Source organism: Crinia signifera, chromosome 1 (assembly GCF_055691185.1).
Source record: "Crinia signifera chromosome 1, ASM5569118v1, whole genome shotgun sequence".
In the NCBI taxonomy this organism is placed as follows: Eukaryota; Metazoa; Chordata; class Amphibia; order Anura; family Myobatrachidae; genus Crinia; species Crinia signifera.
The window spans coordinates 6,680,409-6,707,168 of record NC_139217.1 but is presented as its reverse complement, the minus strand read 5'-3'; the positions used below and the strand labels follow the sequence as shown (position 1 = coordinate 6,707,168).

General features: G+C 43.1%; 1 protein-coding gene across 1 annotated transcript; it reads left to right on the top strand.

Moving 5' to 3' along the window:
- On the top strand, nt 1–24,856 carry LOC146027213 (vomeronasal type-2 receptor 26-like). Its single transcript, XM_083158488.1, has 2 exons — nt 1–412; nt 23,937–24,856. The coding sequence occupies exons 1-2, from the start codon at nt 1–3 to the stop codon at nt 24,854–24,856; spliced, it is 1,332 nt and encodes a 443-aa protein (XP_083014614.1).
- Nucleotides 24,857–26,760: the final 1,904 nt, after the last annotated feature.

The window sequence follows — 26,760 nt, the reverse complement described above, 5'->3', positions numbered from 1 at the left end:
ATGCATAGTATTTTTAACGAGTTAGAAAATCTCTGCCTCGCAGAAACCAGACACTGGTGGGACCAGGTCTCTCTGCAAAAATATTTGGACAGAGACATGGTCCCCAGAGGCCTGAGAATTATAAATCCATCTGCTTTTAAAGATGATCAGGAGTTCACCAACAACTGGAACAGTGCCCTTGATGCATGTTCCAAAAATCTTATGAGACTCCTGATCAAATATAGGGAAGACAAAGTGAAAGACCTACAGACACAAATTGAAAAACTGCATGTATCGCTCAGGGCCTTTGAAAATAAAGAAGGTTTCACAGAGAGGGATCGACAAGTTAACACGAACATAGAAAAATTCGAACAACAATTAATCACGAGGAAAGAACATAAAATCGATAGAGACCTTCATGACTATGACAGGGGTGAAATCTTTACCTATAGGAAAAATACCAATATATCAAAACCCACACTCAGAAATAAATATCAAAATACAAACGATACACCTCAATCAAGACTATATACAAAAGGTCATAAAAATAGACCAAATATTTATAATTCTCATGCACAATACTCCTCACCAAATAGACAATACAAACCTAAATTCATTCAAAGAGGGAGAAATCATAATACACACAACAGGTTTGAACCTTTAAGGGATTATGACTCTCCACAAAGGACATATCACAACAGATCAGAAAGACCGCGTAGCATCACTTCATAATAACTGCTCTGGAGTTATCAAAATAAGTCTGCCTGGATATGATTGCCCTGTTTTTTTAAATTTTGCAGCCCTTAATGTGTTTTGTATTTATTAATAATTTTTACTATATCCAATTGTTATTTTACATAATTGATTGCCACTGGCCAGTGCAATACATATATATAATACATTTTCTATTTTATTCTATATACATTGATTCTAGCGCGTGTACCCCCCTTTTTATCCTTTAGGAGACCCATCATATTTGCTGGGGGTCAGCAGATGCAGATGAGGAGGAATAATAGACCCGGCTGGCAGCATGGCAGAGGAACCTCCTGAAGGCGCTTATGATGTTGCTGCAGCAACTGGAGGAGCAGCTGGTGAAGAAGTCAGCGTTTGTAGGAATTGCGCCACTTGCCGCTGTAAGGACTCCAACTTTTCCAGGCAGACCATGATGCCTTGCAATACATCTGCAAAAGCTCCCTGATTTTCACCCGACTCCATCGGGTCAGTGCAAACTGTCACGGTTAAAGGTTCTGATGGGGTCGTGTGGTGTTCAGGGACTGGAGACGAGGCAGCAGCAGTAGGGTTAAAACGAGCGGGTTTAATAAAAGATGTCATACAGGGACTCAAATACTTCTTTGAGGAAAATACAGGCAAAATAATATTAAATAACAAGGATGAATGTCCAGATAACAATGATGATGTTACGACCACCATGGCTGCTACCCAGTTCCCCTGTGCTGTGCCAAGCCCTGGGTCCTGCATCAGCGTGTCGCCTACCCTGGCGCTCACCTCCGCTCCTGTTCCTTGTACTGGTGGGGTGCATGTTCCCGCACTGTCACTGCGTGGTGACAGTGGTGCTGTGTGCTCCGGTGCCATACAGGGCATAGGTGGCGTGAGACGTGAGCCGCCATGTGTGTCTGTGCCTGGTTAGGCCTCTGTCTGGAAATGCCGACAGATGTGCACACTCACCGATGGCTGGTTTCTGTCGCCTCCGCTGGCGGGCGCCATCTTTTGGGATCCTGCAACCTGTACTGTGCGGCTCCACCTTCTCCTGTCAAACGGCAATCCAATCGCCGCACAGCTCACTCCTTAAGTACTGACTTGCTGGGCAAGACCGACAGTCAGTACAATGATGTCCATGCCTAAGCATCATTGCTCACTCCTGGCTGTCTGTAGTAGTTACTACAGTTCCTGCGCCTCTGGTGAAATTCTCTTCTATTCCTGCTGATCGTCTCACTGCTACACCTGTGTACAACGGAACCTGCTGCCGCCAATACGGACTGGACAAGATTAGCCCCCCAAAGGGGTATTATCTTTCTCCTCAATCCTGACGGTTATTCTCCACGGTTACTCCTGGTTCTGCAGCCACGATCCAATTCAGCAAGGACATTCAGACTTCATCATTTAATCTTCATCCAACCATCCCATTATTCTTCCAATCATCCAATTGTTCTTCCAACCATCCAATCTTCATTCAATCCTCCAATTGTTCTTCCAATCATCCAATTGTTCTTCCAACCATCCAATCTTCATCCAATCATCCAATCCTCATTCAATCATTCAACTCTTTATTCAATCATCCAATTCTTCATCCAATCATCCAACCCTAAGATCAATCATCCAATTTTTCAATCAATCCTCCAATACTTCTTTCAATTACCAAGCATCTCCATCCTCTTCAATAAATTATTGTATTATTGACTTTTATCATTCCATAACTTACAGTATATTATTGTGCCAGACACTTTTTAAATAATGGGCTGAGTTATGTGCCTAAAGGTGGTCATACACGCTGCAATGGCATGCGGTTTGCGTTCCCGCGGGCATCGCATCGCACAGTACAAAAAGTATGTGCTGCACACACTTTTTGTACTGCTTTCGGATCGCATCGCACACACATTGCATGCATGCCGTGCAATGTGATCTAGCCCATAACGTATGCGATTCTCGCAGCGTGTATGGGCACCATTAGTACCTGCAACATTTTGCGTACACAGCACTGAGATGGTGTATGCATACATGTACATGCACCCGAGATCCTCCATAGGATTGCATGTTGCATACGCTCCCACAATCGGGCTGCAGCTTGTTGCATTAGCAATGTGAAAGGGTGCAAAATGTATCGTTTGCAGGAGGGCGACGGACACCCTAGCACCGGCCCTGGTGTCCGGGAGAACTTACGCAAGTTGTGACTGACTACGCTATTTCCATAGCTTAAGCTTATTCAGAAAGCATAGCTACGGTACCTGACAAACGTCTATCAGTTCTCTATCCATAAACTACTGAGATCGCATGGATTGCATGGCACTAAAACGGGACATGCGATGCGATTTCCTTGCGCAAGCGTATGTATGTTAATTGGGCACCCAGGTACTACATGGTTTCCGTGCTCCTCCAGCAGAACTACACTAATTGCGTACATTGTTGATGCTGGGGTGTTTCATGGAGGACGTGAGTGCTGGAGGAGGGGAACGCTGGCGTCGGGGACACCGACATGGAGGCGAGTGCCGGAGGAGGGGAAGCATTGTGCCGGGGACATCGTTGACCGTAAGTATAATGCACTACACATATTAGCAGGGAGCCCGGCTACACTACACTGACAACGTAGCCTAAGATACGTTGTCAGCGTAGCTTAGCCGGGCGCCCTGCTAAAACACAAGTACCCTATACTGGATTAGATACACAATGTAGGGATAAACACCCAACAGGGTGAACATAGTCATTTCACAGCATTTACAGTAGTTCTTCGCTCACTAATGTGACCATGCATGGAGTGGCTGGGGGAGGTGTTTTGCTACAGACATACTGTATACAGTAAACAGTGGGCTCTATGGGAATTAATGCTAATGAGTGATCATGGGGGATGGTGCAAAAGCATGCATTGACTTTCAAACTCAATCTGTACCAACGACATGCATAACCAAACAGTTCTGCTTGTGTGAAATTTAATCCAAGTACTCTTTAGATAAAGTACGTACTCTGTCCCTAAAGTACGTACTCTTTCCCTAAAGTACGTACTCTTTCCCTAAAGTTAGGACTTTTACCTGAAGTGGGAAATTTACTTGTGCGAAAAAAAACATTCTTTGCAACACAGTATGTAACGACAATAACTGTATCACATACATTGCAGCCTGCCATTGGTAATTTTTTTGTGCAAAAGGCAAAAGGAATTTGCAAAGCACCAAATTACTTTATTGATTAAAAAATGAAAAAAAAAAAAAAAATAGTACATAAAAAAAAAAAAAAAAATTGTACCCCACTGTGGATTGAACCAGTATTGCTGCTAACAGTATACAGTAATTGTGTCTTTAACCACTAGGCCACAGAAACCTGTGATATCAGTTGCTCCATTGGTGTACAATATACTGTACGGTCAAGTATGAGACATGCCCAGTAGATTGCGCTGTTTTCATGGCGCAGTACAGCATAATGATAGACACCTCCGTAAATAATATACCATGTGAAAGTTTCAAGCATTAATAAAGGTTAGCATGGATTCCATATTTATACAGTAGCAATCTGTACTAATGACATGTATAACTGATCATATCTCCTCCTGCGAATTTAATCCATGAACTCTTTCTGTAAAGTAAGTACTCTTTCCCTAAATTAAGGATTTTTACCTGAAGTGGAAAATTTACTCTTGCGAAAATAAAAAGTTTTTTTGTAACTTACAGTATGTAACGACAATAACTGTATCATGTACATTGCAGCCTGCCATTGTTAATTTTTTTGTGCAAAAGGAATTTGCAAAGCACCAAATTACTTTATTGATTAAAAAATGAAAAAAAAAAAAATAGTACATTAAAAAAAATAAAAAATTGTACCCCACTGTGGATTGAACCAGTATTGCTGCTAACAGTATACCGTAACTGTGTCTTTAACCGCTAGGCCACAGAAACCTGTGATTTCAGTTGCTCCATTGGTGTACAATATACTGTACGGTCAAGTATTAGACATGCCCAGTAGATTGTGCTGTTTTCATGGCGCAGTACAGCATAATGATAGACACTTCCATAAATAATATACCATGTGAAAGTTTCCAGCATTAGTAAAGGTTAGCATGTATTCCATATAGCAATCTGTACCAACAAAATGTATAACCAAACAGATCTGCTTTAATTTAATCCAAGTACTCTTTCTCTAAAGTACTGTAAGTACTTTTTCCCTAAAGTAAGGACAAAATCTGAAGTGGGAAGTTGGACAAAATTTGTAGTGGGAAGTTGCGTGGCAGCCTGACATTTAGTTTTGTAGAAGACAGATTTTTTTTTCTTTTATAAAGTGAAGAATGTTGATTGGCCAGCTTCTCACAGATCAATGTCAACTCCAACATCATTGTATTCTGCACCGTAGTCTTAACGTGGAACATTTGTCACCCAGTGGTTAAACTATGTATTACATGGTGTGGGACATAACGCAGGACATAACACAATCTACAACTTGCGACTCAGAGCCCTCAAAAGCGCTTTGTAAACCACGATGTACCTGGCCACATCTGTACTAGATGCGTTCAACATGTATACTACAAAACATCACTTGAATAATACACTTACTCAGGGTTTGGTAATCTGCAGCAAAAGGCAACGGAGTGAAGCGAACAAACCTCCTCTTGGGAGAAGTCAGCCTAATTCTAAGACAGTGCAGGGCTGGTTTATATACCTGATGCTACTATAGCGCAATTACCACGTTTGGCGCCCGATCAAGTTCTGGTATTGGCCAGAAGTTCGGCTGCCAGAAGTGTCGGGCTGGAACGCACGGCTGCCGAGATCTGGTGCCGTGCGGTTTGGGTTGCTGCTCGGATTGAGTTCCGATGATTAGCCATCCGTTCCATGAATTTACGAGTAGTCATGCCCACGTAAGCTAGGCCACAAGGGCAATTCAGCCAATAGACTACATGGTCCATTAGACAGTGTAGTCGATGTCGAATCCGTATAGGTTTGCCTGAATGTGGGTGTGGGAACGTCGTCCCTGAGGTCATACTGTTACATATGGTGCAACCGGAGCACTTGAAACAGCCAGGGTGTATGGAATGCAGCCAAGTTGTATTTGTCTCAATCTTTGGGCCGGCCATAGGTCTCATAAGTAGGTATTTTAAGTTTGATCCCTTTTTATATTCCATCATAGGGCAGTCATGTTGGTGTAATTTCAATGCTGTGCTGGATGATACAATCTGCCAATTATTCTTGAGGCTTTTTTGGATAGTGGAGGAGGCATGATTAAACGTGTTGACGTAAATCATCCTGGATGCCTTTTTAGTTGTTGAAGTGGATAAAATAGTGTCTCTTGACCTCATTTTGATTCTCGCTTTCTGTAGGCACCTTTCCAATGTTGTAGATGAATAACCTCTTTCCATGAATCGCTTTGTCATCTCTCCAATTTGTAGCTCCATCATGGAGAAGCCCATACAATTTAATAGGAAGCGATTGATTGGCTGGGACCATTTGCAGATCTGTCATTTGCAGATCACATAAGTGGTTGTAGCACAAAACACTTATATATGCTCCCATTCCATTGTATTCATTCACCTTCACAAACCCTTTATTATTAAGCTTTATTTATACAATGCCAGCAATGCCAGTGGCTGGTCGTCAGCTGTCAGTGCCAAACTTCGGCTGGGGGCAGCCGATGGCAGCCAGGGATGTGGGGACCGCAACGTTAATGCACCAGTAACACAGGCGCGCTCCGGGTTGATGGCACTGGGTTTTACGGTTCACTGAATAGCTGAATAAGTGCTGTGCTTGGCAGATGCAGACAGCTGGCAGCTTCCTTCCTCCTGGCTCCTGCTCTCCTCTGCGGGAGCTTTCCTGCTGCTGTTCCTCCTGAAGCTCACTACAGCCCTCCAGTGGCCGGCGCCTTAGGCAAATGCCTAAAGCTGCCTAGTGGTGGCACTGGCCCTGCTGCTGGCAGAGGCCGGGCTGGCGGGTTGGGGACGTGGATGTGCCAGCGTCTCATGCATCTGCCGGCTGGCAATGTCGCAGTGTGGCGGACGGCGGGATGGGAGATACTCGGATGAGAGCGGCTCCGTCTGTATAATGAAATGCGCTTCCTCAGTTGAACACCATGTAGCGATATACCCTTATATTCTGTATTTGCTGATCCTGTAGTATCCAATTAAATATACTTATTCCATATTGTGTGACCACAGTTCAGCCATACAATATCAGATTCTATAGATATTCATTAGACTTTGTGATTTCTTAGGCTTGTTAGATTGCCTGTTGGGGAGATTGATGTCTTCTCTAATATATCATTGCACCATTTTTCTCTCTGCTATTTCTTTCTTTTTACATCTTTGTTCTGAATCTCTGCAAAGTGTTTGGATACATTATGTGTTTTCAAACTTTTTCTGATATTGTGCTGCATATCTCATTTTTAATTTGCATTTTGTCTGGCCTACATATTGGTGCCCACAAGGGCATTCCAATAAGTATATTAGACCTTCTCATTTATCACATGAGATTGCATCACATGTAATTTTTGAACATATTTTGTATTCTTTATTTGTCTGTTAGATTGGATGATATCTGTTGATTTTGTAGTGTCTTTTTTTGTTTTACATTTTGAACATTTAAGACATGACTAAAAACCAGTAGTAGATTTTTTGGTTGAATTTCAAATGGGAAATAACTGTGGGTAATTTCTTATTTGGGGTTTTTTGCTCTTCTGTATATGATTTGTGGCTTATGTGGTATGATTGTTTGAAGGTCATTATACAATTTAAGCATTTGCGAATGTTTCTTTAGGACTTTAATTTTCTGAAAGTTGTATTGAGTGATGAATGGAAGTGTTGGTTCATCGTTAGGTTTTTTCTTCTTTTACTGAAGATCTGTTCTTTCTATTTCTTTGATTTTTATCATTTCTGTGTTCACTAGTTGTTCTTTGTAGCATTTTTTCATGATTTTTTTTTTTTTTTTATGGAATGTAAGTTCCTCAGAAGTTTCTTTTGTCCACCTGGAATATTTCTTATCCATTTGTGGTGATGATTACTGGTGAATGGAAGGAAGTTGTTACCATCTTCCTCCTTTATATGTGTCTTTCTAACAATATTGCTTTTTTAATCTAAATATCTAGGTCTACAAATGTTACTTTGTCTTTCCTAGTTACAATAGTAGATTCTAATCTGATGTTGTTGGAGCTGGTGTTTAATGAATTATTGGAATTGATCTTCTGTTCCTTTCCAAATAATGTAATTTCAATGTATCTATGCCAACTTACTAGTTGGTCACTGGAGGAGTTGTTGTCCTAAATTTGGTTTTCCTCCCTGTATGCAGCAAAGAGATTTGCATACGATGGTGCAAAGGAGGTCCCCATTGCAGTTCCCATTACATGTAGGAAATATTCATTGTACCAAAAATAATTAAGATGTAAGATGTATTCTATTTGTTCCATAATAAATTTGATCTGAGTATTTGGCACTAGTCTATGTTGAAAAAAAAATCTTGTGTGTTGGCATCTGTGGTTATGATTAATGCAAGTATAAAGTAATTTTATGTCACATGCAGCTGAAGTAGTTGTATTTCCATTTTATTTTTGTTGTAGAGTTTTTACAGATCCTTTTACAGAGCCTCTCACCCAGCGCTGGGAATCCCCAGATTCCCTAAGCTGGTGATCACCGGTGGAGAGGTGCTCCATCTGTCGGGGATGCATGAGCATCTCACACACAGACGCATCCCCAAAACATGGCAGCGGGAAGCACTTTCCATGTCCATCTCCGCTTCAGGCAGGGATCGGTCGAGCTGGGGGCAGCTGTGGGGGAAGGGGGGGAATCGGGGGAGCTGTAGCAGGTTGAGGAGGGCTCCATTGAAACAATGTGCATGAGCATCTTGTGCACGTGTGCCCCCTTCCGGTGGGTGTCGTGGCTGGTGGTTAGCGAATCTATCACCAGGAGCAGCTCCGTCGGGATATTATACTTAAAATAGCTTATTTTCTTTTGTTCTAGAGGTTGAAAGAAGTTGTCTATGTACTTTGATGTTTTTTTTATGAATTCTTGGTAAGTGGTAAAAAGTGGGAAGTTTTTGGTCATGATTCCCATCTGTAGTCCCTCTTCCTGCTGTTCTAATTATTTCTGGAACATCTTAGTCGGATCTGTTGGTAGTTTCTGATAGGTGTTAGTAGCTGATAACAGGTTAAGGGTTTCTTTTTCATATTGTTCTTCGTCAAGGATAACCAGTCCTCCTCCTTTGTTTTAAATAGTTTTTCTGTATTCTTTTAGTGCTTGTTTTTCATTTTTGGTAAGGTTGTATTTTCAATTCATATCCTGTCACAATCTGCTTTCATTTGGTTCTACGAGTGGACCTTGAAGATTATAATTATCATAATTTATTTATAAGGCAACACAAGTGTTTCGCAGCACCATAGAAAGGGCATGCAATGGAACAGTACAGGAAGACAAAAATTTTACATTACAGTAAATGTAATGAATGTACTACTAGGGGCTTGTGGACAAATATGGAAATGAGTATATGATGACAATGGAGCTTTGACAACAAGAGAGAATAGGGCCCTGCCCTGAGGAGCTTACAATCTAGTGGGAAGGGATGAAAGCTGTGTGGGGTTGAAATAAATAATAGGTTTGTTATTGGTGTGTTGGTATTCTTGTGGTTAAGGAGGATGATTCATCGGTGGATTCTTAAGTGTTTTTTTCTATACAGATTTTCCTTATATATTTATAAGACATTGAATTTGTTTGCTCTTCAATCCGGTGCAAATTTCAAACCTTTCTTCAAAAGGCTATTTTGGTCATGGTTAAGTGATTTATTGCTCAGGTTGAAAAAGTTTATTTTTGCTCTTGTTCAATATCAATGTTCTCTATTCTTGATCCTTATCCCTATTTTTCTGCCTCCTCTGCATCCTCTCTATTTAGTTTTTTATCCATTAGGTTTTTTTTGTAAGGTGTTTCTCTTTCCAGCATTTTATTCCCCCCCCCCCCCCCCCCCCCCCCGAACTAGATCTAAATAATCACGTATGTCTTCTTCATCACTTGTGACATTTTCCAAGATTCTTTTCCTTTGGTTTTTATTTTTCTGTTTTCCATCAGAATTTTTGTTTGTGTTTTCTTCTCCATTCTTGTAATTTGTTCTCCTAGTTGAAATGACTGTCTCACGATGTGATATTTGGTCTGGTAGAAGAAATGAATTTTTTATTGATATTATTTTCAAGGATATTTCACTAACTTTAAATACACAAACATTACAACATGTGCCTGACGCTTTGTATAAGGGACTTTCCATTTCTGTTTTTAGATATACTATAAATACAGTTTACAAATAGTCCCTTATAAATGAGGAGCATTCACAACCAGCATGCATCCTTTGCAAAGAGCCGTAGGCTCAAAATGCTTTGCATGCTACTGAATTCCGCAGATCACCGGCAACCGCTATGGGATCTCATTTCTGAACTTCTGGAGCCTGCTTGCCGAAACAGAGATACCATTATAAGGTCTAAGGCCAGAATATAAGGTAGAGCAGGTTTAGATAACCTGCTTATACTTCCTAGTAGTTCCTCATGGATCAACCACTATAACATCAATGGACAGCTTGTTTTTTTATATATTTTCTTGGCATGTGCATGTTTTATTGCAATTCATTGTTTTTATCACATATATTAACTTTTACAGGCACTGTATTTTTATATAAACTAAGCATTTGCAATTTATTAACATGGCCACCATTGCCTTATGCGCAGCAAAACATATACTGAAAAGAATTTTTGGACAAAAAGGGGAAAATATGTACTTTTTCTGAAAATGGAATAACATGTAAATTGCGGAAAAATTCACACGTTTTGACCTGTCTATAAAATTGCATATTAAAATTGCACCTGGATGTTTAATCATAGAATACCAAGAATTTTTGGCCAAAAATGGGCAAATTCGTTCTTTTTCTGAAAATGGAATAACGTGTAAATTTCAGTAAAATTCACACGTTTTGACCTGTCTATAAAATCGCATATTAAAAATTGCATCCAGATGTTTTCTCATAGAAAACATCAAAAGTGCAAATGTAATAGGGTGAACATTTTCAATTCACACCCTTGAGCCAGTCCTGGTTCCCCAAATATGGGGAAAAAATGTGTAGGGATCCCCCTGTATTTTTGAAACAGCACTGGTACAGGTATATCCGGCCTGGTGCTGACATCACACATCACACACCCTCCCCTAACACATGTATATCCGTCCTTGTGCTGACATCACACACCCTCCCCTAATACAGGTATATCCAGTCTGGTGCTGACATCACACACCCTCCCCTAATACAAGTATATCCGGGATGGTGCTGAGGTCACACACCCTCCCCTAATACAGGTATATCCGGCCTGGAGCTGACATCACACACCCTCCCCTAATACAAGTATATCCGGGATGGTGCTGAGGTCACACACCCTCCCCTAATACAGGTATATCTGGCCTGGAGCTGACATCACACACCCTCCCCTAATACAGGTATATCCGGCCTGGTGCTGACATCACACACCCTTCCCTAATACAGGTATATCCAGCCTGGTGCTGACATCACACACCCTCCCCTAATACAGGTATTTCTGGCCTGGAGCTGACGTCACACACCCTCCTCTAAAACGCATTATCCCAGACACTCCTACCTATTTTCCTGGCACACCTCCATTTTCTCCATTGCGATCAGGTCTGAATTGGGCCCATTAAACATGATTTCAGACTTTGTCTATAACTGTCCCAGTTTCGGCTTTTGACTCTGTGCAAGCACTTTGTAAACATTTTGTCTGGGTATGTTGTACATTTCCTGTCAGCAATTGAATTCCTCCTAGAAGCTACAAACATTGTGGATTGTACCACATGCACCTACTGTACTCCATTCCGAGGTACTAGAACAGTTTCTAGAGCAGCTTCAGGATTACACAGGTCCCAGGCAATGCGCTGCACAGCAGTATTTGCTGTATATTATATTTTAGTTGACCGTATTATCTCTCTTATACAAATGAACTGCACTACAGGGCTCCCTATTATGTGCTGTACATGTGTGTAAGTGTTCTAAGAGATAAATGCCTGTTAGCATTGGTATGCCAGTAGCTTAAAAATGGGAAAATGGGAGATATGGGAATGCACACAGCCTACAGTATGTTATAACCTGGCCTCTATACTCAGGGGCGGATTGGGAATTAAAAGCAGCCCGGGGGGAAATACGTCGAAGCAGCCCAGGGGGGGGAAGGGGGGGTTCAGATCTGTGGAACATGAGATATAAGCAGAGAGTAATCATGGTGCCAGGTACCTGCCAGCCTCCACCTTACCGGATTTGTGCCAGGGACAGCAGCCTCCTCACGTTCTTGGAGGCCAGACTCTACTTGCTGCCACCGGTTTCCTTTCCCAGCCCCACTCTGCCAACTGTAGCTGGCAGCAGCGAGGGGTGGGCACAATGTCTTGGCCAGTCTGTGGGCTCCGGTTACCCCATGGTGTGCAGCTGGTCTGGTGGTGCTCAGCAGGGGGTATCTGCTGGGCAGTGTAGTCTTTTAGGAGCAGCTAACAATGTACATAGCTGCCGGCACAGGCTAGCTCTACAAGCTCACTGCCGCCACTGCCCAGATCCCTGCTTTTGCACATAGGTGGGTGTGTGTGTGGGGATCACATAAACCCCCACCCACTATGTGCAGCAACAGGGTTCCGGGCAGCGGCGACAGTGAGCTTGACAGTGATACTTGCCTACTTTTGAAAACTAGTTTCAGGGAGATTTTAGTTGCTAGGAAAATGCACCACTGAGAGGGTGTGTCACGCTCCGCTCAAAGGGCGTGTCTTAATCCAACAATGGACGTACCTATCGCAACTAAGGGGTGTGTCCTGAAGTGGCAGAATAAAACACTGGAACACTCTGGGCCTGATTCAGATGTGGATGTAGCTGTCTGTGGCACTTCACTAAATGTTTTAAAGAAAACTATTCTGCTTCTCTTGCTACCTATCTGTGTGTGTCTGTGTGTGTGTGTGTCTGAGAGACAGAAGAAAATAGAGGTGCATATGTCAGAAACTGAGGAGAAGTGTGTGAGAGACACAGAGGAAGGAGAAAAAGGCAATGTGTGTGAGAGGCATGGAGAGAGAGAGGCAGGGAGAGAGATGGAGAGAGAGGCAGGGAGAGCGAGAGCTGCAGGGAGGGAGATGGAGAGAGAGGCAGGGAGAGCGAGAGCTGCAGGGAGGGAGATGGAGAGAGAGGCAGGGAGGGAGAGGCAGGGAAAGAGAAATTGCACTGTGCCCTCCCTCTTGTGTACCTGAACAAATGGTCGCTAGGTCTTCTGTTTACCACGACTGGCAGCTCAGAGTCTTCTGTTTGCCAACGCTGACGGGGAGAGAATGGGACAACTGACTTCGGCAGGGTTGCTGGTGGCGGGCAGAATGGGACTGTGGCAGCATCACTTACTGTGGGATAACGGGACTGTGGAGGCGCTGCCTGCATCACTACATTTACAAAGGAAAGAAAACTTCAAAAGGATGCAGGGGAGTGCCACATAGCAGTTGCATACCCTCCAACTGTACCTATTTAGCCGGTACAGTACCGTTTTTTAGCGGTCTGTACCGGCTAAAAATAAATGTACCGATTGTACCGATTTCCGAATATTCCGGCAGCCACTCCACCAGTTTGCGGTGGCTGCGCCGGTCGGATCGGGTCCCGTGGTGGTGTGAAGAGGAAATTCTGTGCGGCTCCCGTTCCCAGTGGTGCCTTGCATCTCCCAGGCCCGGCAGCCAGCTTGCTTTCAGCCACTTCATTGGGACCTGCTTCCGCAGGGCTGTCTCTGTCCATGACACGTACAGGAAGCCCGGCACATGTGCCATTGATCCGGACACCAGAGGCTGTGCAAGGCAGCACAGCGGGGGATTGGGCAAAAACCGGACTGCCGGACACCACCTGTGTCCGTCTCCCTGCAGTGACCTCTAGTGTGGAGCCGCTATGTGCGCTCCTGTCCACCCGGGGGATGGGGAGTGATTACACACATTCTCCTACCCCATAGCTGCAGCTGCTTATCCGGACTAGCGCTGCCTCTACTGCTGCTGCTGCCGGACTGGGTGAGTGCAGGGGGACTGACACAGCAGGTCCAGTGGTCCGTGCAGCAACAGGGTTTTATTATTTTATTGACATTAACAAATTGAAATGTTCCCATATTCACAGAGTCCAATGCCCTTGTGACCACGCCCCATTTGCCAGTGGCCATGCCCCATTTACCCGTGGCCACGCCCCTTCCCCCAATGTGTACCGGTTTCTACCCTTCCAATGTTGGAGGGTATGTAGTTGCACCCTCCAATAGTTACACCACTGCACCCCTATATTACATAACACATCCCTACCTATATTACAGCCAGTACACGCATTCCCTGTACTACATTATACACAGTCCCCACTGACCCTTTCCACACTGCCCCCCCACTGACCTTGTCCACACAGCCCAAGTACACACAGCCCCCACTGCCCCTGTCCACACTGCCATCAGCCATCACTCCCCTATAGACACATACAAGGGTCAGCCTCAGGGTATAGTGTCAGCCTAGACATACACACAAACGGGGACAGAGGCAGCTTACAATGACACACACACACACACACACACACACACACACACAAAAGGCCAGTTGACACAGATACACAGGAGTCACTTATAAACACACATTGGGGTCAGTGCCAAGCTACAAACACACACAAACACAGCACATCACACAGATACCTACACACAGTGCAGCCTATGGAGCTGCTGGGGAAGAACCACATATAATTACTAACCTGCAGCCCGGGGCACTCCTACTCCTCCCCCAGCATCTCCTCTGAGCTCCCAGCTTACCCGGCTGTCAGTCTTCCCTCCAGCAGCTCAGTCACCGCACTAGCTACCGCACTAGCTCCCGCGCTAAGCTCCACCCCCATCGCCACCTTATTATGATATTTCCGGGAGATTGAAAGTATTTTGCGGAGCACCGGGAGAAGGGTGCCTGAAACGGGAGGCTGTAGGCAAGTATGCGCTAAGTGCTATGTGCGGGGCGGGAAGCGCTGCTGAATGTGAAAAGAGTGGCCGGACGCTGATTGGCTGAATTCTCTCAGCCAATCAGCGCATCCAGCCAGCCAGTCTTGTCAAATCCAGCAGCGCTTCCCGCCCCGCACATAGCACTTAGCGATACAAGCTCACTGTCGCCGCTGCCCGGATCCCCGGTCCCTTTTGCCCGGCAGGAAAATTGCGCTATGAGGGGAGCTCTAAGCTGCAGCTCCCCAGATCCCCATTGCCCGCCGTGCCCATCAGCAGCTATCGTAAGATCTTTCCCATAGGGGCGCTGGGGCAGCCCTCCCGCTGCCTTTTTTATGTGGGAAAAGTGCTGCGGCCGCTACCCGCGGCCCGGCCAGCCCTGGGGGGATCGCGGCCAGCCCCTTTTAATGAGTTTTGGGCCGGCCCACCGGGAAATAGCCCGGTTTCCCGGTGGGCCAATCCGCCCCGTCTATACTTCTCCCAATTGTCAGGGCTATGATTAAGCAACAAACATACATTATTTATTTTTGATATATTAGTAGATATTTGAATCATGTGACTGACCACTGCCACGATTGTACTATGTGGTGCGAGAGTTGTGCTCCAACTGCATGCAACTCCTGCACCCCAATACCCAAGTCCTGCACCCCCAGTACACAAGTCTTGCACCCCCAGTACACAATTTTTGCCTATTTACTCCATTTCAAGGGAATGTCCAAAGCACCTCTTCTCACCCTGGCTGGCTGCCCGTATGGTGCCACACCTATATCTTGCACTGATGATTCAAAAATTATAGATTTTTATTTTTGATCAGCTTTATCTTGATACAGTAGCTTGAGATGAAACAAAGTGTAGGTTAATTCTGGGAGTTTCCACTACATAATGCTGCAGTTTAATGACAGTTGGCTCAGTAAAATTTCATCAACCTGCCCAGTGGTAGCAGACTCTTCTTCCAAGTTCTCTGTGTGGGCGGATATGTTTCCAATCAGTGCACTAGACCAGAGAGCAGCTACTAGGAAGAAGAGACAGGAGCTTTACAGTGACGTGTTAGAATGTGAGCTTAGAAAGTGCAGCACTGGTTCTATTATGCCTGTGTATTTCTTTATTATGGTATGTTTAACCATTTCTGACAATTTTTTTATTTTTTTAAATGTATGAGACAGCCCATACTATCTAACATCTATTGTGTACGATAGTAATACTGTATACCATACAGTACCCAGTGTATATTAAAGCATTTACATTAATGTCCAGGGTCATTATTAAGACCTTCTACTGCTCCACCAGACTCCCATACTTCCTCCAATGTTCTGCAGGGTGGGAGATTGTGAACTGTATTCTGAAACCCCCCTATTGAAATCCTTTGTTTGCCCCTGAACCTATTGCTCTACATTGATATATTACACAAAATCGTTAAATTATTGTCACGTATTGTTTTTCTAACCCTTTGAAAGCGGCACTACATGAAAAACCTTCATTTCACCAATCTCAATGGGGAAGAGATGGTCTTTAATGAGAGAGGAGATCTGCCCTCAAAGTGGTTTTTAGCAAACTTAGTTATTTACAGTACGACCAATAAACAGGAGCCTGTTGTAATATCCATCACCAATATTGAAGATCTATTGCTAAACAATGGAGAGGAATCTTATATTGGAAATGGAAATATAACATGGAAAAAAGGCACGGTAAGAGATTATCAAATACTGTACATTATAGGGACTCAGCTGTCAGACGGCTCCGTTGTTTGGGTACAGGATTGATGATGAGGATTGTTTTCTTCCCAGTAATGAAAGTTCTGTTGATGATGTAGCCAGGCCAATGAAAGTGAGCTTCACCGGGAATGACCCCACACATGATGCCAAACTTCAGAAATGTCTAGCATAAATGAAGGAAACCAACTGGACAATGACATATTCAAAAACAATTGAAAATTAACTGTCTTTCCAAGCACTGTTACATTTAACATACAACAGCACATTTACCATGTATTAACGCCCTGATGAGATTACTATATATTCATTTTAGTGAAATATACGGGAAATCTTGGCCAAGTTGCTACCAAGTGCCACCTTTGGATTGCTTAAGTGAATAAAGTCAAGGGATTTAACAAAATAGGAAAAAGGTTCTTAGATATACAGTATATTTACGTTTCGATGTAATGTCACATCTTTGTCATGTGCAAAGAAAATGTCCTTTTTTTTGCACATGACGAAGATATGACATGAAAATGTTTGCACAACAAATGCTGATGTTTGTAGTTTATTTGAGTGCCGCCATACCCCCGACTCTACTTTCGGCTCCATTCATTTGTGCAGCCATGAGGGGCACCACACTGTATTTATATACATTTCTTCTATAAATGCTTGACTTAATCTGTGGTGTTTGTTGGATTTACACCACAGATTAAGTCAAGGTGTGCATACAGTTTATTAAACCATACCACCTATCAGTTAAAACTCATTCACAATGGTTTTCTAATAGACTCAAAATTTGATGAAATGTGTGCTGGTATTTTTCCTCCTTTTCCCTCTCTAAACCCGTTCGTGCTCATGATTTTCAATTTTGGTCTCAAATTTTCAAATAATATGTGTTCAGATTTATCTACTATTGTGAACATTGCATATATTTCACTGTATCATAATTTACAGTCTATCGGATCATCATCTTTGCCCCTGAGGCAGTCTTGTTATCAACGAAATGCGTTGGAATCTATACGTCAACCGATTAATATCTGCTGACAAATTGGCACACTGTCATTTCTACTGCCGATTTGTATTTGTGAAGTGGACTTACTTTCCATTTTGCCCAAAGGGCAAACCGCTCAGCATGTTTGGGCCTGGATCAGTAATTTCCACTAATTACCCCTTTAATGCACAGATGGTGGGAGATGAGATGGGAGAAGGGGGCATTGGGCTGAATGAAGGGGCCCTGATACATAACTTCCAGGGCGGTAAAGTATGTTTAATATGCAGAGGAGGGGTGTATAGTGGAGTGGGCTCATTATTTATAATTTTCTGGTGGGAGGACAGCTTGCTTGACTGCAGATATCTCCAGTTCCCATAAATAGATTTCTTAGATTGGAATGGAAAAACTAGAGAATCCCACCTACCAAATGGTATTGGGGACTAGGGGATCAGAGTTCAGGAGGCAGAGCAATCTGCCCACGAGAATATAAAACTACATACCAGGTGTGCATACCTCCCAACTGTCACGATTACAACGGGACAGTCCCGATTTTCGGGTCCTGTCCCGCTGTCCCACCCGCGGCAGGCATTGTCCCGCTGCGGGGGATGGCAGTTGGGAGACCCCCAATCTAATAGAATAGACGCTGTGCATGCGCACAGCGTCTATTCTCGTATGAAAATTAGGTCGCGGCTAATTAGCATAAGCCGCACCCTCATTTACATACGCTTCTCCAGCACCAAAGTTTTGAGGTATGGGTGTGTGGAGCTGGAGCAGTAACCAGCTGCTGGAAGGCTGATATCTCTGGTTTTGGGAACAGCAGAGACAAGGTACTAGTGTCCATCAAAGGGGGAGAGTCCCAGCTTTTGGAATATATCCTCAGAAAAAGTCTAAGTCAGACAGAACCTGAAATATCTGACTGGGAATAACAATTAACACTCTTGGATGGGGACCACTGCTTTGAAGTCAGATATCTCCGGTTCCCAAGGGCCGATTTTTACAATTCTTATACCCATGGAAAGTAGGGACCCTCAGCTTTCAGCGTAGGGCCCTCAGACTCCTTAAGGGGGTTTCTGGGTACTCAGAAACCCCCCCTGCGTGCGCTACCGAACTTGAAGCTACTCGGCGCGCCGCCCGCCTCATGCATCATGGCATCAGGACGCTGCATGGTGCTGCACCTGACCCGGAGGAGGGGGAGCCGGGAGGGGAAGGGGGAGCCGGGAGACTACAGGGATCTCAGTAAGCTGAGTAAAGGTCACCAATGAAGTCAAGATGTAAACATCACATGCGTTTTTTCCTGCGGGTGGGAGAATCTGCAGCAGGGCGGTGTCAAGGTGCGACTGGAGTGCTACTTAAGCAGAGAGCTACAGAGACAGTCATGTGGTGCCTGTAGGAGTTGGATTCCGTCCATGCTGTGCAGAGGTTTGTAAACAAATTTATTTAAAATATATATGACATAATTTGTTTCAGACACTGTATACATTTGAAATGATATAAATATAGAGACCCAAAGCAATTAGTCGAAACCGACTTCTTCAGGGGTTATTGACTCTAAAAAATGTATAGCCAGCCCTTTAAAAGGTGATCTTTTATGCAATAATAGAAAAATCCCATACAGGTAAGTAAATATAAACAGGATAGATAGATAGATAGATAGATAGATAGATAGATAGATAGATAGATAGATAGATAGATAGATAGATAGATAGATAGATAGATAGATAGATAGATAGATAGATAGATACACAGATACCCAAACTTTGGGGTTTAAAGGTTTAAAATTAGTTTTGAAAAAAAATTCATATGTTGACGCTTGGTGACGTCTAAAATATTAAAATCATGAGAAATTTATTCAGGGAGTATTAAGCATGGATGAGAAGAGCATGAAAAAATAAAATAAAAATGGTTCCATGGATCGTAAGTTTTGGTAAACCATAGGTATTAGACCTTCCGTAAATTTTTTAATGGGTTCTATTACCCCTTGAGTGGTGGGTTTTGCTGGGGCAGGACAAACCTACCAGGGCAGGTAATATGTCATTACAATATATCCAGACTCCAAAAATCCTATTCGATTTAGGCGAGTAGCTTTAGACAGTCATAAATTATATATGCTAACTATGTGGTTACACAAATAGTAGTACATGCATGTAAACCATGGAAAATTAATCAGAGTGAAACATGCCATATTGCATCGATAAATCAGAGTAAAACATGCCAATTTTACATATTACAAAGGTAGTTGGGACTTCCAGATATATAACAGTAGATGCTCACCAGTGCCTGCAGACTACTGGGATTTTGGACCCAGTATATAAAGGAGTGAGCGTGTGACATCACTTCCAGTTAGGTGACTTGAGGAAAACGCTAAACGCTAAATATTGCCGTTCTGAGCAGTTAAATCCATTAATGGTGGCCGCCGATCATTGATATAAATGAAAGTCTTTTTCTGTATATACAGCGGTGTAGCTAGGCGCCACGGTGCCCGGAGCAAGGGCATGCTTTGCGCCCCCTCCCCCCCCCCCCCTCCGGTGCCTGGGGCAAACAAGTAATTTGGTGCCCTGCTCTCTCTCTCTATGCCCCCCCACACACACACACACCACACACATACAAAAAAAAAAACCCACTGTTAACAGCTCTTAATAGATCCTGTTTAAAGCTTGCCCATAAAACTACATATGGTGCAACATTCCCAGGACACTGCATATGCTGGGACATGTAGTTCTTCATGTTAAAACACACATATATGAACACTGCCACCCCTATTTGAAAGGTGACTCTCATACAAATGTAAAATAAATATCCACTCATGTTATGGCTCCATCTCCTCCCCCCACCCCCCCATGCAATCGTGTGGGGGGCGCCATTAGGAGGTGCCTGTGCACCACTGGCACCCCCCGTGCACATGCCTATGTACTAACTACTGCTGCCGTGGAAAGTGTCCTCCAGATTTTTGCATACCTTACCGCCTCCCCACTGCCCGCGCTGGCCGTCTGCAGGTCCTCTATATTCAAGGCAGTGTCTCTGCTACCGCCTCCTCTCCGCAGCGTGCCAGTCTGCTGCTGCCGTGCGCAATGTGACATGACTAGCGCACGAGAGGGGTCTAGTCCATGTCAAGCGCCGGGCCAGAGTGTGCATGTCTGGACGGAGTTCAGGATGCGGCCCACACGCTACATGGCGGCATCAGACTGGTACGCTGCGGAGAGGAGGCGGTAGTAGCAGAGATGCTGCCGTGACTATAGAGGACCTGCAGACAGTCAGCACGGGTGGGGAGGGGGCAGTAAGGTATGCAAATGATCGTGGAGAAGGACACTTTCCGTGGCAGCAGTAGTTACTAAATCTCGACTTAGGCTTTCCACAGCAGGGGGCGCCCTGCAAACAGTTTGCGCCTGGAGCACAAGCTCCGCCGGAGCCACCCTAGCTACGCCTCTGTGTGTATATATATATATATATCCACAATATGCCGGCACTCGCTCAATGCATCAAAGTAGGTAGGTGCCATCCCAAAACATCCAAATAGAACACCGAGGGGGGGGAGCACTAAAAAAAAAAGGACTCAGAGACAACTTGAAATAAGCATCCTGTGTAATCAAGCGCCAAGCGCTTTCAGGGTTTCCCCCTTCCTCAGGGCAGCACAACACACAGGATACAAAAGATAAAAACAAAAACAAACAAATACAATTCAGTTTGAATCCTGTATGTGGCTCATTCACAGCATATGATTCTGTCCCAACGCGTTTCATCAACTAGGTGACTTCATCCGTGGTGAATAGTAGTTTCAAAATTAATGATACTAGTAAGATGTCAATATGGATATACCCATAAGGGTAGGTAGGAGCATCTTCTTCTTAGGAGTTAGTTAAACAAGAATCCGATATGAAATTCAAAACAGATCGATGATCATTAAAACAGTGAATTCCTTCATACAATCAGGAACAGATTAATCAGCATAGCAGTAGGTTCTTAAAGGTTCAGACAACCACAAGGGAATAGTGGTCCTAGGTAGGTGTGTTAGCTCTGAAATCCAAAGCTGGAATGTATATATTACTGATGTACTCGTTTCTCTCTGTATAAGATCCCCAAATCTCAGTGCAATGACAGATGTCCTCCTGGGTACAGAAAAGCCTCAAATGGAGGAATCCATGTCTGCTGCTATGACTGTGTCCCGTGTTCTGAGGGAGAGATGTCCAATGTTACAGGTAGGCATGTGTCATACATGGGAAGATTCATCATATGTGAGTAGCTGAGGTTACATCTGTCATGGGAAATGTAGTCACGATTGATGTATGATAAGATGAAAGTAACATACGGATTACAAGGTACAATGACCTTTAGGACACTCTGTCATGTTTATAGAACCAAAATGTCTTTGATGCCTTTAATTTAAAGTATATATAGTAGCATTGAAAACAATACTTGTAAATAAGCAGCAATGACCCGGTCTGAACCCAACAGATACCTATGTGGAAAGCAATTTTAGATAATGAATTATTGAACCTGTAATACAGTAAGAAGACATCCTTCCATCTGAGAGACATCTGTATTACATTTATATCATTATGTCATGGTTAGTTCATCCATTATTCAACCCAGGCTGACAGAAGCAGGTGGCCTAGGTTAACAAATGGTTGATCTGCATGGTAATGAAGATTATAAAGGTTATTCCCACCATCCACAGTTCCAGACCTGTGGGTAGATGCTTCTAGATGGCCCACCAATCCCATCAGACCAACCAACTCTCCAAAGTCATGCAGTGTATATAGATGTGTATCTGTCACCTCTCCAAACCTCCACTTTTCCTGTTACTTCCTCTCCTCCCTATAGAATATATAAGGGTATCCCTAGACTGTGCAACCTAAATAGAGAGGTGCTACCATGCCTAGACTTATAGTGCTGCACACAGAAAATAAAAAAAATAATGCAGGTGCACCCTCTAAATATTAATAATCAGAAGTGTTATACATTTTTCAATTAAGCATTAAGTACAAATGAGGTTCTAAAGTATGAGCCAACCCACTGCATCCAGGTAACCTCATCATCAGGTAGGTCAATAACATTCTAAAAGTTCAAGGCCAGGGTGTGGTAAACCTCCTGATGGCACCACATTAATAAGTGATCATTTGACTCTTATACAAGTTAATCATTAACCTGCAGTTTTGTTGGTGTATACTATAAATAAATAAATTATTCATTAAAATGATTTCAAAACAAAATACAGAAATCGGAGAAATTTTTTTCCCAAGGTAATGTCTCTGATGATATATACAGTATTTGTACAATTTAGGCAGTAATATAAAACATGGCATTTACAAATATAGTTGTTACACTTGGTACATTTGTTTTATTATAATTCTTGATGGATAAAACATTTCTTCTGAACAACACTCATCACAGCAGTTCCTGGTGGAGAATTATGATAGTTGAATTTATAGTTTTCATAATTGTATATGAGTCATGTCTTAAGGAAATAATGGGCTTGTGTAATGATTTCCAAGCTCTTCCAAAAATATTCTTATCATTCTAGTTGGGGTTTATGGAAGTGATTTATTGAAGTCCACAGGACAAATGTTAATTTCCAAATTTTGGTTTGGCTTTTTGTATGACCTATCACTAACTAATACTGTATGTCATTATGTTAAGGGTTTACAGGAATAGTATGCTTATATTTTAGAGAACAAGCTTGTCTTTGCCACTTCTCTCATGACGGCTAGATTTGTCATAAAAATGAATTATTTGTAAATCTTTACATGGTCACTTTGACAAAATTGCACCAGTTTCACTAGTCCACTAGCTTTTATTGATAGACCTTAAGATTTATATATAGTCCAGCCAAAATATTTTGCCACTTTTGCAAAAATTGCAAATTTACAGATGGAGTGGCTGTCATCTTTGCAGGGGATGGCGGAAGATTCGCCGTCCGCCATCCCCCACCAGCTGCCAGAAGGAGACGCGCATGCATCCCCTTACAACGGGGCTCCCCCTGGGTCCCCGCTGCCTTGCCGCTGGTCCCCGCCGTGTTTCCATATGTCCCCGCTCCCCCCTAACCCTGCCTGTCTCCCTGAAGCAGAGCCGGTAGGGTTCCAGTCCCCCCGCCTACGGGAAACTGGGATGTGTGTGTGTGTGGGACACTCACGCGTACCAGTCAGATGTAGCGCCGCTCGCCAGAGGGGGAGGTGTGGCGATCCCCGACGATGGATGAGCAGCGCTACATCTGTACAAAAATGTTGCCACTTTTCCTCATAAATACGGCATCCTTCATTATTTGTGTTTTATTTTATATTATTTTATGAAACTACATATAACACTGATTGAATTTTCTATACTATTTATTCATGATGTTGCATACTATATCGTGCTAGTCCAGGAGTATTCGTGTTAACATTGGCTTTAAAGAATGTACCAGCGGGTTACCAAAGAGGATTGGTTTATGACCTGAATAGAGCAATTACTGAATTAATAATTTTATATAGAGGCACAGCACACCCATAAAAAATGGATGGATATTTTAGGGTGTGATTTACTATGGATTTTTACAAATTGATCATTATTAAAGTTATTCACTGTACAGATAACAAATCATTTCTTTGTTTTCATATCAGACAGTGAGATCTGCCATCGGTGTCCTGAGGACGAGTGGCCAGATGAGAGAAGAGTGAGATGTGTTCCCAAGACGTACGACTTCCTCTCGTATGAGCAGGACATTGTGGTGCTAATATCTTCAGTAACAGCTTTATCTTTCTCTGCCGTAACATTATTTATATTGGGGAACTTTATTTATTACTGGGACACCCCAATTGTGAAAGCCAATAACCGGGCTGTGAGCATCATTCTCCTGGTCTCCATCTTGCTGAGCTTCCTCTGTGTGTTCTTGTTCCTCGGCCGGCCGGTGGATATAACCTGCAGGATGAGACAGACGTCATTTGGGATCTTCTTCTCCACAGCTCTCTCTTCTGTACTGGCCAAGACTGTCACTGTCTGCATTGCTTTCAAAGCCACCAAACCCGGCAGTCCCTGGAGGAAGAGGGTCACTCACAAAGTGTCTAATTATGTGGTCATTGTGTGCTCCTCTGTCCAAGCTCTGATCTGTGGTGTCTGGCTGTCTGTGTCTCCTCCCTACCAGGAGCATGACCATCACTCCTACCAGGGAATGATCATCATTCAGTGTAATGAGGGGTCAGTGATTGGGTTTTACTCTATGTTGGGGTACATGGGGATCCTGGCAGCTCTGAGCCTTGTTCTGGCTTTCATGGTGAGGACATTACCGGACAGCTTTAATGAGGCCAAGTACATCACCTTCAGCATGCTGGTGTTTTGCAGTGTCTGGGTTGCGATGATCCCGGCCTATCTGAGCACCAAAGGGAAAGATGCGGTGGCTGTGGAGATATTTGCCATACTGGCCTCATGTGCTGGGGTTCTGGGCTGTATATTTCTCCCAAAGCTGTATATCCTGCTTATAAAGCCTGAACTGAACTCCAGAAAAATAATGCTGGAGAAGACCAAACTTTCAAATATTTCATAGTGTCCTGTAGAGCACTGCAGTGGCTTTACATTATGTGAATATTGTTTAATTGAACCAAGTTGCATTATAATATTTGGTTATATAAAATCAGCATAGATGCATTCAGAACTGTTCCAAATGGTATCATGGTTACAGCATAGGGCAATGCTATTTCCACAAATATAATTTTATCTTAGATATAATGTAAAACTAATCTGCTATTATCAAACAAGTTAATGCACCATTAAAAATGCAATACAAATTACTTAATTATCATCATTGTAATTAATTAATCATTCATTTTCATCACCATCCCATGGTCTCATGGGATGATGATGATGATGATAAATACAATATGTGTTTTGTCTTATTTCAAAGGAAATTCAAAAGCTACATTTAGAATATATTGACTATTGCAACACTGAGGGAGATATCTAACCTTGAGCAGAAATTGCAGCTTACCGTCGCTGCATTAGAGGAACAGAGAGCCCAGGTGGGATGGAGGTTGACTTCGTTTGGGGTTGAATTGGATTGGCACAGGTAATTGGAAAACAATGGGATATATAATTCAAAAAGACCAACATTTGTACCGCTGCTCTAGACAAGTTGACGGCAGTGGCTTGTGGTTGGTGGTGCTCCCAAAGGGAGTTCAAATAATGAACTAGAGAGAGAAAGTCAAGAGATGACTAAAGAGAACCCGACAAGGTTTTTTGGGGCACACTTGTTAATGATGTGGAAATGATATGATGTTTATACTTTAAAATTTAACTTTTAATTGGTTATAACTTAAAATAATTTAGATGTGTAAAGGTGTGTTTGATACATACACCTTGGTACAGAATTGATTCCTCCACGTGAAGGTAATAGATCTCAGGTCAGGTGACTGGGTCTAATTGTTCTTACTTGGCGTAAACATAGGCGAAAATTATTTATAAATAACTGTTCCTCCAGGTATAAATACAGATTTTTTTCAATAAATTCAAAAGGCAAACAATAACGAATGCAGGTAGGTGGATACTTCAATTTACCAACAATAGAAGAGATAACAGTTATGGTGGCGCAGGACACACCACCTTGTTTAGAATGTCAGATAAGATGCAAAAATTAGAGGGTGTAAATACAGACAATAAATCAAGAGAGGTTAAAGATGACAATCACATGCATCATTCCCACAGCATACTTGCTCCTGCTGTTACGGTAGACTACAGCACAGGCTTTTCCCTGTTAGTTCCTCAGACAGGTACTTGGCCAGTCCATCACTGTTTAGCTTCTGGGTTCGGATGGTGCCAGGCAATTCAGTGAGGTATGGCTGTAAATATGATAATGAAAGAGCACCGCTGGATTTTAATGAGCTAAGGCGTGCTTCTGCTGTTGATCTCGACACAGAATTTTCTCCCTGTTACCCAATGGGCATTGCAGGGAAGGAAAGCCGTGGTTGGGCCAATGAGAGAGCCGCTAGGAGATATTAGATTGAAAGATAGTTGGGTGAATCTGATGCCTAGACCCCACTTCTGCTGTCCACAATCTTACAATGTATAGGATTGCGGATGAGAGAGAGGGGGCACGGCAATCCTCCCTTGAATGAAAGGAGATGGTTGAAAAATGCTGGAATAAGGAATAAAGGAATGAAGAAATAAATGAATGTACCCTCAGTCCAGAAGCTGGCTAGTGTTCTGGGTGTCACTATTCAGTTGGTCTGATCACCCAGTTCACCCCGGGGTTGTTTAAGCACTGTTGATGAACAGTTTGTTAATTAGACACGTCTGGTGGCGGTAGGCCTGATTACAGAATAATCACTAAATGTAATAAAAAACAACAAAACACATTAAACAGGGGAGATTCAGTCTCAAGGTTATTAACGCCTTGCAGCTGCCTCCACCTGATATGAATTTTGTTTACAGTTTAAGAACCGGCAGACATCCTAA

What these genes read in the sequence shown, in the direction of transcription:
- LOC146027213 (XM_083158488.1), top strand. Translation starts at nt 1, where the DNA reads ATGCATAGTATTTTTAACGAGTTAGAAAATCTCTGCCTCGCAGAAACC. An exon ending in CCTTCATGACTATGACAGGG is followed by an intron (nt 413 to 23,936) that starts GTGAAATCTTTA and finishes TTTTCATATCAG; the next exon opens with ACAGTGAGATCTGCCATCGG.